This window comes from Pseudophryne corroboree, chromosome 12 (assembly GCF_028390025.1).
Source record: "Pseudophryne corroboree isolate aPseCor3 chromosome 12, aPseCor3.hap2, whole genome shotgun sequence".
In the NCBI taxonomy this organism is placed as follows: domain Eukaryota; kingdom Metazoa; phylum Chordata; class Amphibia; order Anura; family Myobatrachidae; genus Pseudophryne; species Pseudophryne corroboree.
Genome location: NC_086455.1, coordinates 158304087 through 158318514, shown reverse-complemented (window position 1 = coordinate 158318514; position 14428 = coordinate 158304087). Strand labels below are relative to the sequence as shown.

Below are 14428 nucleotides of genomic sequence, written 5' to 3'. Positions count from 1 at the left end.
TCAGTGCATCACTGCACTCGAGTCCTGGGAAGGATGGTGGCATCATACGAGGCCATTCCCTTCGACAGGTTCCATGCGAGGACCTTCCAATGGGACTTACTGGACAAGTGGTCCGGATCACATCTTTAGATGCATCGGTTAATCACCCTATTCCCCAGGGCCAGGGTGTCTCTCCTGTGGTGGCTGCAGAGTGCTCACCTTCTCGAGGGTCGCAGATTCGGCATTCAGGACTGGGTCCTGGTGACCACGGATGCAAGCCTCCGAGGGTGGGGGGCAGTCACATAGGGAAGAAATTTCCAAGGGCTGTGGTCAAGTCAGGAGACTTGCCTTCACATCAACACCCTGGAACTAAGGGCCATATACAACACCCTACGTCAAGCGGAGTCCCTGCTTCGCGACCAACCTGTTCGGATTCAGTCAGACAATATCACCGCAGTGGCTCATGTAAACCGCCAAGGCGGCACAAGGAGCAGGGTGGTGATGGTAGAAGCCACCAGAATTCTTCGCTGGGCAGAGATTCACGTAAGAGCACTGTCAGCAGTGTTCATTCCGGGAGTGGACAACTGGGAAGCAGACTTCCTCAGCAGGCACGACCTCCACCTGGGAGAGTGGGGACTTCATCAAGAAGTCTTCACGCAGATTGCAAGGAGGTGGGAACTGCCACAGGTGGACATGATGGCATTCCGCCTCAACAAAAAGCTACAGAGATATTGCGCCAGGTCAAGAGACCCTCAGACGATGGCTGTAGACGCACTAGTGACACCGTGGGTATTCCAGTCGATTTATGTATTTCCTCCTCTTTCTCTCATACCCAAGGTGCTGAGAATCACAAGAAAAAGAAGAGTGAGAACAATACTCATTGTTCCGGTTTGGCTAAGAAGGACTTGGTATCCGGATCTGCAAGAAATGCTCAGAGGACCCATGGCCTCTGCCTCTAAGACAGGACTTGTTGCAACAGGGGCCCTGTCTGTTCCAAGACTTACCGCGGCTGCGTTTGACGGCATGGCGGTTGAATGCCGGATCCTAGTAGAAAAAGGCATTCCGGATGAGGTTATTCCTACGCTGATAATGTTTAGCCGTCACGTCCTTCCTAGCCTTTATCACCGTATATGGCGAAAATATGTTGCTTGGTGTGAGGCCAGGAATGCCCCTATGGAGGAATTCCAGCTGGGCCGTTTCCTTCACTTCCTACAGTCGGGAGTGACTTTGGGCCTGAAATTGGGTTCCATTAAGGTCCAGATTTCGGCTCTATCCATTTTCTTTCAAAAAGAACTGGCTTCTCTTCCTGAAGTCCAGACGTTTGTAAAGGGAGTGCTGCATATTCAGCCCCTTTTGTTCCTCCAGTGGCACCTTGGATTCTTAACGTGGTGTTGAGTTTCCTGAAGTCACACTGGTTTGAGCCACTCAAAACCGTGGAGTTAAAATTTCTCACGTGGAAGGTGGTCATGCTATTAGCCTTGCCTTCAGCTAGGCGTGTCAGAATTAGCGGCTTTGTCACATAAAAGCCCCTATCTGGTTTTCCATATGGACAGGGCAGAATTGCGGACCCGTCCACAATTTCTGCCAAAAGTGGTGTCATCCTTTCATATGAACCAACCTATTGGGGTGCCTGTGGCTACTCGTGACTTGGAGGATTCCGAGTTACTAGATGTGGTCAGGGCTTTGAAGGTTTATGTAGCCAGGACGGCTGGAGTCAGGAAAACTGAGTCACTGTTTATCCTGTATGCACCCAACAAGCTGGGTGCTCCTGCTTCAAAGCAAACTATTGCTCGCTGGATCTGTAACACTATTCAGCAGGCTCATTCTGCGGCTGGATTGCCGCTGCCAAAATCAGTAAAAGCCCATTCCACAAGGAAGGTGGGCTCTTCTTGGGCGGCTGCCGGAGGGGTCTCTGCATTACAGCTTTGCCGAGCAGCTACTTGGTCGGGTTCAAACACTTTTGCAAAGTTCTACAAGTTTGATACCCTGGCTGAGGAAGACCTTGTGTTTGCTCATTCGGTGCTGCAGAGTCATCTGCACTCTCCTGCCCGTTTTGGAGCTTTGGTATAATCCCCATGGTCCTTACGGAGTCCCCAGCATCCACTAGGACGTTAGAGAAAATAAGATTTTACTTACCAGTAAATCTATTTCTCGTAGTGTATGCTGGGCGCCCGTCCCTAGTGCGGACTTTTTCTGCAATGCTTCTATATAGTTGTTGCTTACATAAGGGTTATGTTATAGTTGCATCAGGGTTGATCTGATGCTCTATTGTTGTTCATACTGTTAACTGGGTAAGTATCACAAGTTATACGGTGTGATTGTTGTGACTGGTATGAGTCTTGCCCTGGATTCCAAATCCTTTCCTTGTACTGTCAGCTCTTCTGGGCACAGTTTCTTTAACTGAGGTCTGGAGGAGGGACATAGAGGGAGGAGTCAGAGCACACCAGTATCCAAAATTATTTCTTAAAGTGCCCTGTCTCCTGCAGAGCCCGTCTATTCCCCATGGTCCTTACGGAGTCCCCAGCATCCACTACGGAGTACGAGAAATAGATTTACCGGTAAGTAAAATCGTTTTTATTTTTTTAATCTTTTTATATCCCATTTTTTTAAAAACTTTTTCATACTTTATAATCCGTGTGGACTACGATTGGGAATGGTAACCTTGCCGGAAGCATGGCGAGTCATGCGAGGGGACACAGTGCACTAATTGGGGTTCCCGGTCACTCTACAAAGAAAATGGCACCAAAAAAATAAACTGTCGACCTATTTTGAGTGTTGACTTAGTTGCTGAAACTGTCGACCTAAGTGTGGTCGCCTCTATGAACCACGCCCGTTTAGAAAATGAAGTGAGCTTGTTTACTGTGCGCTGGATTTGCTTTAGTCCGTGCACCAGTGAGGATAAACGGGATCAGGTATGTAATTGTGTTTACAAAGTATAAGCCGCCCCGCTGTGGCTGAGTGGGGCTATGAATCCATCCTTGCTGTGCATAGCTATACCAGACTGCGCTTCACTCATTTAGGGCTTATTCTACAAAGGAGGTGCAGTGATGAAATAAAGAATATTTTAAGGCGCTAATAAAATCTCTATTGTAGATGACCAAACTGCTCAGCAGAAAATGCTCAAACTCGTTCAAAAGGTATGCAGTCTTTAGGTCGACCACACTCAGATCGACAGTCATTAGGTCTACCACTAATGGTCGACATGGTCACTAGGTTGACATAAGTTTAAAAAAAAATATTTTTTCTCTAACGTCCTAGTGGATGCTGGGAACTCCGTAAGGACCATGGGGAATAGCGGGCTCCGAAGGAGGCTGGGCACTCTAGAAAGATTTAGGACTACCTGGTGTGCACTGGCTCCTCCCACTATGACCCTCCTCCAAGCCTCAGTCAGATTTCGTGCCCGGCCGAGGTTGGATGGACACTAGGGGCTCTCCTGAGCCCTTAGAAAGAAAGTATAGTTTTAGGTTTTTTATTTTCAGTGAGACCTGCTGGCAACAGGCTCACTGCAGCGAGGGACTAAGGGGAGAAGAAGCGAACTCGCCTGCTTGCAGCCGGATTGGGCTTCTTAGGCTACTGGACACCATTAGCTCCAGAGGGATCGACCGCAGGCCCAGTCCTTGGTGTTCGGTCCCGGAGCCGCGCCGCCGTCCCCCTTACAGAGCCAGAAGCAAGAAGAGGTCCGGAAAAACGGCGGCAGAAGACATCAGTCTTCACCAATTGCTTCTCATGCACACTTCACACTCCGGTCACTGAGGGTGCAGGGCGCTTGGGGGGGGCGCCCTGAGCTGCAATAAAAACACCTTGGCTGGCAAAAATACCACAATATATAGCCCTAGAGGCTATATGTGTGGTAAATACCCCTGCCAGAATCCAGAAAAAAGCGGGAGAATAGGCCGCGGAAAAGGGGCGGAGCTATCTCCCTCAGACACACTGGCGCCATTTCTCCTTCACAGATCCGCTGGAAGGAAGCTCCCTGGCTCTCCCCTGCAGTCTACACTTCAGAACAGGGTAAAAACAGAGAGGGGGGGCACTAAATTTGGGCTCAATACATATATAATATAAAAAGCAGCTATAGGGGACATAACTCAGTTAGTCCCTGCATTATATAGCACTCTGGTGTGTGCTGGCATACTCTCACTCTGTCCCCCCAAAGGGCTTTTGTGGGTCCTGTCCTCATTCGGAGCATTCCTTGTGTGTGTGCGGTGTGTCGGTACGGCTGTGTCGACATGTTTGAGGATAATGATGTGGAGGCGGAGCAGATGCCTTTAGAAGGGATGTCACCCCCTGCGGGGCAGACACCTGAGTGGATGGGCTTATGGAAAGTAATGAGTGCACGTATAGACTCCCTATATAAGAAAATCGACGACATGCCAAATGTGGGACAGCCGTCTTCTCAGCTCGTGCCTGCCCAGGCGTCGCATGGGTCGTCAGGGGCTCTAAAACGCCCGCTACCTCAAGCAGACCCAGATGTCGACACTGATACTGACGCCAGTGTCGACGACGATGAGTCAAACCTGATGCACACTAAGGCCATTCACTGTATGATTGAGGCAATGAAAGAGGTGTTAAACATTTCTGATATAACTACTGGTACCACTAAAAAGGGTATTATGTTTGGAGAGAAACTACCCGTAGTTTTTCCCCCATCAGATGAATTAAATGAAGTGTGTGAAGAAGCGTGGGCTTTCCCTGATAAAAAATTGGTAATTCCTAAGAAGGTACTAATGGCGTTCCCTTTCCCGCCAGAGGATAGGTCACGTTGGGAAACACCCCCTAGAGTGGATAAAGCGCTCACACGTTTGTCTAAAAAGGTGGCACTACCGTCTCAGGATACGGCCGCCCTCAAGGAACCTGCTGATAGAAAGCAGGAGGCGATCCTGAAGTCTGTATATACACACACAGGCATTATACTTAGGCCAGCTATTGCGTCAGCTTGGATGTGCAGTGCTGCCGCTGCTTGGTCAGATAAACTGTCAGAAAATATTGACACATTAGACAGACACGATCCTGTTGACCATAGACCATATAAAAGACTCAGTCTTATATATGAGAGATGCACAGAGGGAAATCTGCCGACTGGCATCTAAAGTAAGTGCATTGTCCATTTCTGCTAGGAGAGGCTTATGGACTCGCCAGTGGACAGGAGATGCAGATTCTAAAAAGCACATGGAAGTGTTGCCTTATAAGGGTGAGGAATTATTTGGGGATGGTCTCTCGGACCTAGTTTCCACAGCAACGTCTGGGAAGTCAGCATTTTTACCCCATGTCCCCTCACAGCCTAAGAAGGCGCCGTTTTATCAGGTTCAGTCCTTTCGGACCCAGAAAAACAGGCGTGGAAAAGGCGGGTCTTTTCTGTCCAGAGGCAGAGGTAGGGGAAAAAGGCTGCAACAAACAGCAGGTTCCCAGGAGCAAAAGTCCTCCCCCGCTTCTTCTTCCAAGTCCGCCGCATGACGGTGGTGCTCCACAGGCGGAGCCAGGTACGGTGGGGGGTCGCCTCAAATATTTCAGCGATCAGTGGGCTCGCTCACAGGTGGATCCCTGGATCCTGCAAATAGTATCTCAGGGGTACAAGCTGGAATTCGAGGCGTCCCCACCCCACCGATTCCTAAAATCTGCCTTGCCAATTGCTCCCTCAGACAGGGAGGCGGTGCTAACGGCAATTCACAAGCTGGATTCTCAGCAGGTGATAATCAAGGTACCCCTACTTCAACAAGGCCGGGGTTATTATTCCACACTATTTGTGGTCCCGAAACCGGACGGTTCGGTGAGACCCATTCTAAATTTGAAATCCTTGAACACATACATAAAGAAATTCAAGTTCAAGATGGAATCGCTCAGTGCGGTTATTGCAAGCCTGGACGAGGGAGATTACATGGTATCCCTGGACATCAAGGATGCTTACTTGCATGTCCCCATTTACCATCCTCACCAGGAGTACCTCAGATTTGTGGTACAGGATTGCCATTACCAATTCCAGACGCTGCCGTTTGGACTGTCCATGGCACCGAGGGTATTTACCAAGGTTATGGCGGAAATGATACTCCGAAGAAAGGGAGTTTTAATTATCCCGTACTTGGACGATCTCCTAATAAAAGCGCGGTCCAAAGAACAGTTGTTGGTGGGAGTAGCACTCTCAGGAGGTGCTGCACCAGCACGGCTGGATTCTGAATATCCCAAAGTCACAGCTGGTTCCGACGACACGACTACTGTTCCTGGGTATGATTCTGGATACAGTCCAGAAAAAGGTGTTTCTCCCGGAGGAGAAAGCCAGGGAGTTGTCATCTCTAGTCAGAGACCTCCTGAAACCAAAACAGGTATCAGTGCATCGCTGCACGCGGGTCCTGGGAAAGATGGTGGCTTCTTACGAAGCAATTCCCTTCGGCAGGTTCCATGCCAGAATCTTTCAGTGGGACCTGTTGGACCAGTGGTCCGGATCGCATCTTCAGATGCATCGCTTGATAACCCTGTCTCCAAGAACCAGGGTGTCGCTACTGTGGTGGCTGCAGAGTGCCCATCTTCTAGAGGGCCGCAGGTTTGGCATACAGGACTGGGTCCTGGTGACCACGGATGCCAGCCTTCGAGGCTGGGGGGCAGTCACACGGGGAAGAAACTTCCAAGGACTATGGTCGAGTCAGGAGACTTCCCTTCACATAAATATTCTGGAACTAAGGGCCATCTACAATGCCCTAAGTCAAGCAAAATCTCTGCTCCTACACCAGCCGGTGCTGATCCAGTCAGACAACATCACGGCAGTCGCCCATGTAAATCGACAGGGCGGCACAAGAAGCAGGATGGCGATGGCGGAAGCCACAAGAATTCTCCGATGGGCGGAGAATCATGTACTAGCACTGTCAGCAGTGTTCATTCCGGGAGTGGACAACTGGGAAGCAGACTTCCTCAGCAGACACGACCTCCACCCGGGAGAGTGGGGACTTCATCCAGAAGTCTTCCAGATGCTGGTAAACCGTTGGGAAAAACCACAGGTGGACATGATGGCGTCCCGCCTCAACAAAAAGTTAAAAAGATATTGCGCCAGGTCAAGGGACCCTCAGGCGATAGCTGTGGACGCTCTAGTGACACCGTGGGTGTACCAGTTGGTTTATGTGTTCCCTCCTCTGCCTCTCATACCAAAGGTATTGAGAATAATAAGAAAGCGAGGAGTAAACACCATTCTCGTGGTTCCGGATTGGCAAAGACGAGCGTGGTACCCGGAACTTCAAGAGATGCTCTCAGGACCCGTGGCCTCTACCGCTCACAGGACCTGCTACAACAGGGGCCCTGTCTGTTCCAAGACTTACCGCGGCTGCGTTTGACGGCATGGCGGTTGAACACCGGATCCTAAAGGAAAAGGGTATTCCGGAAGAAGTCATTCCTATGCTTATTAAGGCCAGGAAAGATGTTACGGCAAAGCATTATCACCGCATATGGCGGAAATATGTTGCATGGTGCGAGGCCAAAAAGGCCCCAACAGAGGAATTTCAACTAGGTCGATTTCTGCATTTCCTGCAAGCAGGAGTGAATATGGGCCTAAAACTAGGCTCCATTAAAGTACAGATCTCGGCCCTGTCGATTTTTCTTTCAAAAAGAACTAGCTTCAGTACCTGAAGTTCAGACATTTGTGAAAGGAGTGCTGCATATTCAGCCCCCGTTTGTGCCTCCTGTGGCACCTTGGGATCTCAACGTGATGAGTTTCTTAAAATCACATTGGTTTGAGCCACTAAAAACCGTGGATCTGAAATATCTCACGTGGAAAGTGGTCATGTTATTGGCCTTGGCTTCAGCCAGGCGAGTGTCAGAATTGGTGGCTTTATCATGGATAAGGCAGAATTGAGGACTCGTCCCCAGTTTCTCCCTAAGGTGGTGTCAGCGTTTCACCTGAACCAGCCTATTGTGGTGCCTGCGGCTACCAAGGATTTGGAGGACTCCAAGTTGCTAGACGTTGTCAGGGCCCTGAAAATATGTTTCCAGGACGGCTGGAGTCTGAAAATCTGACTCGCTGTTTATCCTGTATGCACCCAACAAGCTGGGTGCTCCTGCTTCTAAGCAGTCTATTGCTCGCTGGATTTGTAGTACAATACAGCTTGCACATTCTGTGGCAGGCATGCCACAGCCAAAATCTGTAAATGCCCATTCCACAAGGAAGGTGGGCTCATCTTGGGCGGCTGCCCGAGGGGTCTCGGCTTTACAACTTTGCAGAGCAGCTACTTGGTCAGGGGCAAACACATTTGCAAAATTCTACAAATTTGATACCCTGGTTGAGGAGCACCTGGAGTTCTCTCATTCGGTGCTACAGAGTCATCCGCACTCTCCCGCCCGTTTGGGAGCTTTGGTATAATCCCCATGGTCCTTACGGAGTTCCCAGCATCCACTAGGACGTTGGAGAAAATAAGAATTTACTCACCGGTAATTCTATTTCTCGTAGTCCGTAGTGGATGCTGGGCACCCATCCCAAATGCGGATTGTCTGCAATACTTGTAAATAGTTATTGTTAACAAAAGGGTTATTGTTGAGCCATCTGTTGAGAGGCTCAGTTGTTTTCATACTGTCAAACTGGATAGAGTATCACGAGTTGTACGGTGTGATTGGTGTGGCTGGTAAGAGTTACCCGGGATTCTAAATCCTTCCTTATGTCTGCTCGTCCGGGCACGGTGTCCTAACTGAGGCTTGGAGGAGGGTCATAGTAGGAGGAGCCAGTGCACACCAGGTAGTCCTAAATCTTTCTAGAGTGCCCAGCCTCCTTCGGAGCCCACTATTCCCCATGGTCCTTACGGAGTTCCCAGCTCCTCCCCTCTATGCCCCCTCCCTCAGGAGAGGATACACATCTCTGCAGCCCCAGACTTTTCTTCAGTTTATTTTCAATCTTTTTATTATTTTCGGTATGCTGTTTGGGTAACAGCATACCTGCACTGTGGGAGTTAGGAGGGGGGCGGTGGTCCTTGCGATGTGTCAGAGCCGCTTTCCCGCTGCAGGACCACCGTCCTGAGAGGTTGGTTGTACAGCGGGGTACTGCGCCTTCGCTGTTGGAATCGCAGTACGCCGCACACCCCTAACAATATCCTGAAGGTGACAGTGAGTACAAACCGGGGTTCAAAGTGCGGCTGACACGCAGGGGAGAGGAATATGGGACCCTCCTGGGTGGAACCTGCTATAGCCCCCTGTGTACACTGGCTGGCGGTGGCTTAAACTAGCACTTGTGTGATGCTTTTTATCTATTTGGGAGACATTGCCAGTATAAAAAACACTGTAGCTCTGGCACCATGGGGGAGGGGTGCGGAGCTACCTCAATGCGGCTAGAGGCATCAGAGGTAAGACGAGACCTACAAACACCGGTTCTCAGGAGCAGAGCACCAGTTCTGCTTCCACTAAGTCAGGCATGTCCAAACTGCGGCCCTCCAGCTGTTGTGAAACAAACTACACATCCCAGCATGCCCTGACACAGCTTTAGCATTCTCTGACAGCAAAACTGTGTCAGGGCATGCTGGGATATGTAGTTTCAAAACAGCTGGAGGGCCGCAGTTTGGACATGCCTGCACTAAGTCCTCAGCATGACTGTGCCCACCCTCCTCATGGGGATCTCGAGGTGGGAGCTCGACTGCGTCACTTCAGCCGCGTCTGGGTGAGTTCCTGCCAGGATACCTGGGTCAAGGACCTCATTTCTCAGGGCTGCAAGCTGGAGTGTGACGGTGCTACTCCCCAACAATTTTTCAAATTGAGCTTACCAGCTTTGGAGGATACACAAGTTACGTTGCAACAGGCCATCCAAAAGTTGGTCCAGTCCCACGTCCTTGTTCCAGTACCAATACAACAATGAGGAAAGGGTTATTACTCCAACCTGTTTGTGGTACTGAAGCCGGACGGTTCGGTAAGGCCCATTTTGAATCTAAAGTCCTTGAACCCTTACCTAAAGGTCTTCAAGTTCAAAATGGAATCCTTGTGAGCAGTGATTGCGGGCCTGGAAGAACAAGAATTCATGGTCTCCATGGATATCAAGGACGCCTATCTCCATATTCATATTTGGCCACCTCATCAGGCTTATCTGAGGTTTGCCCTACTGGACGATCACTACCAGTTCCAGGCACTACCCTTCGGCCTGTCCACAGCTCCGAGCGTGTTCACAAAGGTAATGTCGGAGATGAAGATCTGGGTCCAGGGGGTCAATGTTGTCCCTTACCTGGACGATCTCTTGATAAAAGCAAGATCCAGGGAGCTTTTTATTGCTCCATATCGACCACACTATCCAACTTCTATCACACCATGGGTGGATTCTCAATTGACAGAAGTCCCACCTGGAGCCAACTCAGCGGCACCTGTTCCTAGGAATGTTACTGGATACTGTGGCCCATAAGGTGTTCCTCCCAGAGGACAAGGTGAGAACACTTCAGGAGATGGTCCACATGGTTCTCCGACCTGCTCTAACATCCATCCATCCAATTGTTGGGGAAGATGGTTGCCTCATACGAGGCGATCCGATATTGGAGGTTTCGTGCCAGAACATTTCAATTGGATCACATCTTCAGATGCATCGGATGATATGGCTGTCACCTCAGGCCAGGATTTCTCTCCTGTGGTGGCTGCAGTCTTCCAATCTCCTGGAAGGCCGGAGTTTTGGGATGCAGAATTGCATTGTCGTGAGGAGGATCCGAGTCTGAGAGGATGGGGAGCTTTCACCCAAGGCGCTCAGTTTCAGGGCAGGTCAGCCCACGAAGCTCTCCTTCCGATCAACATTATGGAACTTCGGGCGGTCTATCCTCTACTCAGGGATCACACGATCCAGGTACAGTCTGACAACGCCACAGCAGGTGGTCCTCAATCGGCAAGGAGGGACAAAAAGCAGGGCCTGCATGCGAGAGGTGTCAAAAATACTCCTCTGGGCAGAAAAATGCAAGAGCAATGTCCGCAATCTTCATTCCGGGAGTAGACCACTAGGAAGCGGACTTCCTGAGTCGTCACGATCTCCACCCGGGGGAGTGGGGGCTCCACCATCAGGTGTTTCAGTAGATCGACTGGTGGGTCTGCCCACAGATAGATAATGGCTTCTTAACTCAACAAGAAGCTTATTGGTATTGCTCCCGAACCAGGGACCCTCAGGCGAGGACAGTGGATGCACAGACGTCGCCTTGGCCTTACCGGCTGGTCTACCTGTTTCCTCCGATACCATTGCTCCCAAGGGTGCTAAAGCCGTTCGTCTAGCCGGAATTGCGGCGACTACATTTGACGGCATGCAGGTTGAGTGGCACATCCTAGCTCTCGTGTCTTTCCAGAAAGGTCATTGCTACCATGGTTAAGGCCAAGAAACCTGTGACGTCTAAACACTATCATTATATATGGAGAAGATATGTCTCTTGGTGCGAGGACCGCATGTACCCCCCCTGCGGAGTTCAACTTGGGACGTTTCCTACAGGCTGGTGTGGACAAGGGCTTACCTCTGGGTTCCATTAAGGTCCAGATTTCAGTTCTCTCCATCTTCTTCCAGAAGAAACTTGCAGTGTTGCCAGAAGTTCAGACTTTTTTGCAAGGGGTACTTCGCATACAACCTCCTTTTGTGCCACCCACAGCACCCTGGGATTTGAATGTTGTGTTGGAGTTTCTAGTCCTCCTAGTTTGAACCACTGCTGACGGTAGAAGACAAGTACCTCACTTGGAAGACTGATGTTACTGGCCCTGGCTTCTGTTAGGTGTCTCAGAATTGGATGCCTTATGTAAAAGTCCGTACCTGGGGGGGGTCATTCTGACCCGCTTGCTGCGTTTTAACGCAGCAGAGTGAACGGGTCCCTACTGTGCGCCAGTGCATGCCAGACGGCCGTAGCAGGGATGCGATCGCCTCTGCCTGATTGACAGGCAGAGGCGATTGCTGGGCGGGAGGGGGTGTAACGGCGGCGTTTGGCTGCCGTTTCGTGGGTTTGGTCTGGCCAACACAGGCGTGACTGAACAGGGGGCGGGCCGCAGCAGCTGCGTGACGTCACACGCAGCAGTTGCGGGCCAGGGAGCGATGAGTAGCTCCCGGCCAGCACGCTAAAGCTGCGCTGGCCGGGAGCTACTCTTGAAGTGCAAAGGCATCGCTGCTGTGCAATGCCTTTGCACTTCTGCGAGGGGGTAGGAACTGACATGCGGGGCGGGCTAGCCCTGTGCTGGGCGTCTTCCCCGCATGTCGGGGAAGAAGATCGTAGCTGTGCTAAATTTAGCACAGCTACGATCAACTCTGAATGACCCCTGAGGACAGAGTGGAGCTCAGGACGAGGCAGCAGTTTCTGCCGAAGGTCTTCTCTGCGTTCCACATGAATCAACCTATTGTGGTTCTGGCACTTCTGCTCCTCCAGAGGCATTGGATGCTGTGCGAGCCTTGAAGATCTATATCAAAAGAACGGCTCGGATCAGAAAGACGGATTCTTTGTTCGTGCTCTATGATGCACAGAAAAATGGTTGCCCTGTTTCAAAGCAGTCCATTGCTCGTTGGCTTAGGCTTACTATGCAACAGGCCTATGTCGGCAGCCTTACCTGTTCTATTCTCTGAAGGCCCACTCTACAAGATCGGTGGCGTCTTCCTGGGCAGCTGCCCGTGGAGTCTCGGCCTTGCGACCATGCCGAGCTGCTCCCTGGTCGGGGAAGAACACCTTTGTGACGTTTTACAGGTGTGATACCGTGGCCAAAGAGGATACCCAGTTTGGGCAGACTGTGCTGCAGCAGTCTCTGCTAGTCCCGCCCGTTCTGGAAGCTTTGGGACGTCCCCATCGTACTAATTCCCCAATATCCCTAGAGAAAATAGGATTTTAATTACCTACCAGTAAATCCTTTTTCTTGTAGTGCATAAGATATATTGGGCAAGTTGTCTTTTTCTTTAGTTACCTGTTCAGCTGTTGCTGTTTGGTTACCAGCTGTTGCTGGTTGTTATGTTAGTGGTGTGCTGGTGTATAAATCTTACCACTCAATGTCATGTTCCTTCTCCCATGTATGTCCTTTCTCCTTTGGCCACTGTTTTACCTATAACTGCCTGTGGGAGGGGGCATAGAGGGGGAGGAGTGAAGTGCACCGGCTCCTTTGAACCCCTTCTATACCCCATCGTACTATATCTCCCCCATATCCCTAATGGACTACGAGAACAGGATTTAACGGTAGGTGATGTAAACCCTATTTTAAGTGTTTCCAGCCTAAATAATAAACACTTTTCCTTTTGTTATAATTCAAGAAAACTAATCCTAATATATAATTTATATTATAGAGAATTTATGTTGGACAGTGTTTTGTTTTTTTTGTCTGGTATTGTAAATCCTATTGTACAAGAAAATAAAGAGCCTTTCTGCAAACATGCAGGACAACTGATGTATTAAGATTTTATTCTATAATTGTGCTCACGGTTTGGCTTGGTGGAACACTCCTTTCTTTAGCACGCATTGTATAGATCAGAACGTGGCCCACTCTTGACTAGACTCATGCGTACTCCATTCTTGGGAGTAAGCATGAGTCTATAGTGTCTCTGTGGGTGCCACCAAGGGGTCTTAGGCAGAGGCGCTGACAGCATCGCCGAACCCCTGTACAAGAGGGGCTGTGTCCGTACCCCCCAACCCCCCACTTAAAGAATCTGAATTTTATATATAGTGTGGCCGCGAAGCAGACGCATGCACCACACAAGGGGAGGGACCACCGGTGTCTGATCGGGCATCTCCCATGCAGGGAGAGAGGACTGACTGCTACTGAAGTTGCCTCTCTCCCCAGCTCAGCAAACAGTAGCAGTCATCTCTCTCTCCACCCCAAGTGTAGAGCCCTGCAACAGGAGAGGGGGTCAGCGGGACCTGGGCCCCTACAATAAGCCCAGGTAAAGACTACCTGCTCTCAACCCGCCCCCAACCCCCCCCCCCCCCCCACCCGTGCCACTTGTTATGGCGGAAGTCCACCTTTTGTAGGAAATAACGTGTCTCCTATCTCTCTGAATTTGCAGCTTCTCAGCAGGTGCTGATTCCAAGCAATGATTCCAAACTAATCCAGCACATGACTCCTCAAGGAATGGTATGATCTGTGTTTTTACTGTAACACTTGTGTCTGATTGGAGTGCAGGTTTTTTTTCTGTGTGCTGAGATGGTGCATGCTCTGTTATACTGGGACATGAGTGTGAGCAATCGCTGACGTACAGTGACATTGATGTTTTTCAGAGTGCGGCAGCAACTGCGGCTACCCTTGCTCTGCCTGCTGGGGTGACTCCCGTCCAGCAGCTGATTACCAACTCTGGTAAGTGCGTTGCAATCTCCCGTCGCAGCTGGTCTGGGCACGGGAAGGTAATCGGGCCGCAACCCTGTACAACACTAGAAGTTTGGTTGGCTTTGGTCATGTGACTTGGCAGTGGGGTAATGGTGAAAACTCCCAACTACTCCAAATCTCGTATGTCTAGCCTTGGCGTGAGATGCCTGGTGCGAGTGAGCTGCCAGGTCCCATGTATCGGTTAGTGCTGGGTGACTAG

General features: G+C 50.3%; 1 protein-coding gene across 1 annotated transcript in view; it reads left to right on the top strand.

Moving 5' to 3' along the window:
• Window positions 1–14428, top strand: part of GTF2A1 (general transcription factor IIA subunit 1) — a 34682-nt gene that overhangs the window by 8210 nt on the left and 12044 nt on the right. The window contains exons 4-5 of the mRNA XM_063948236.1: window positions 13913–13980; window positions 14124–14199. Coding sequence (XP_063804306.1) covers window positions 13913–13980; window positions 14124–14199 — 144 coding nt within the window. The remainder of the gene's footprint in view (window positions 1–13912; window positions 13981–14123; window positions 14200–14428) is intronic.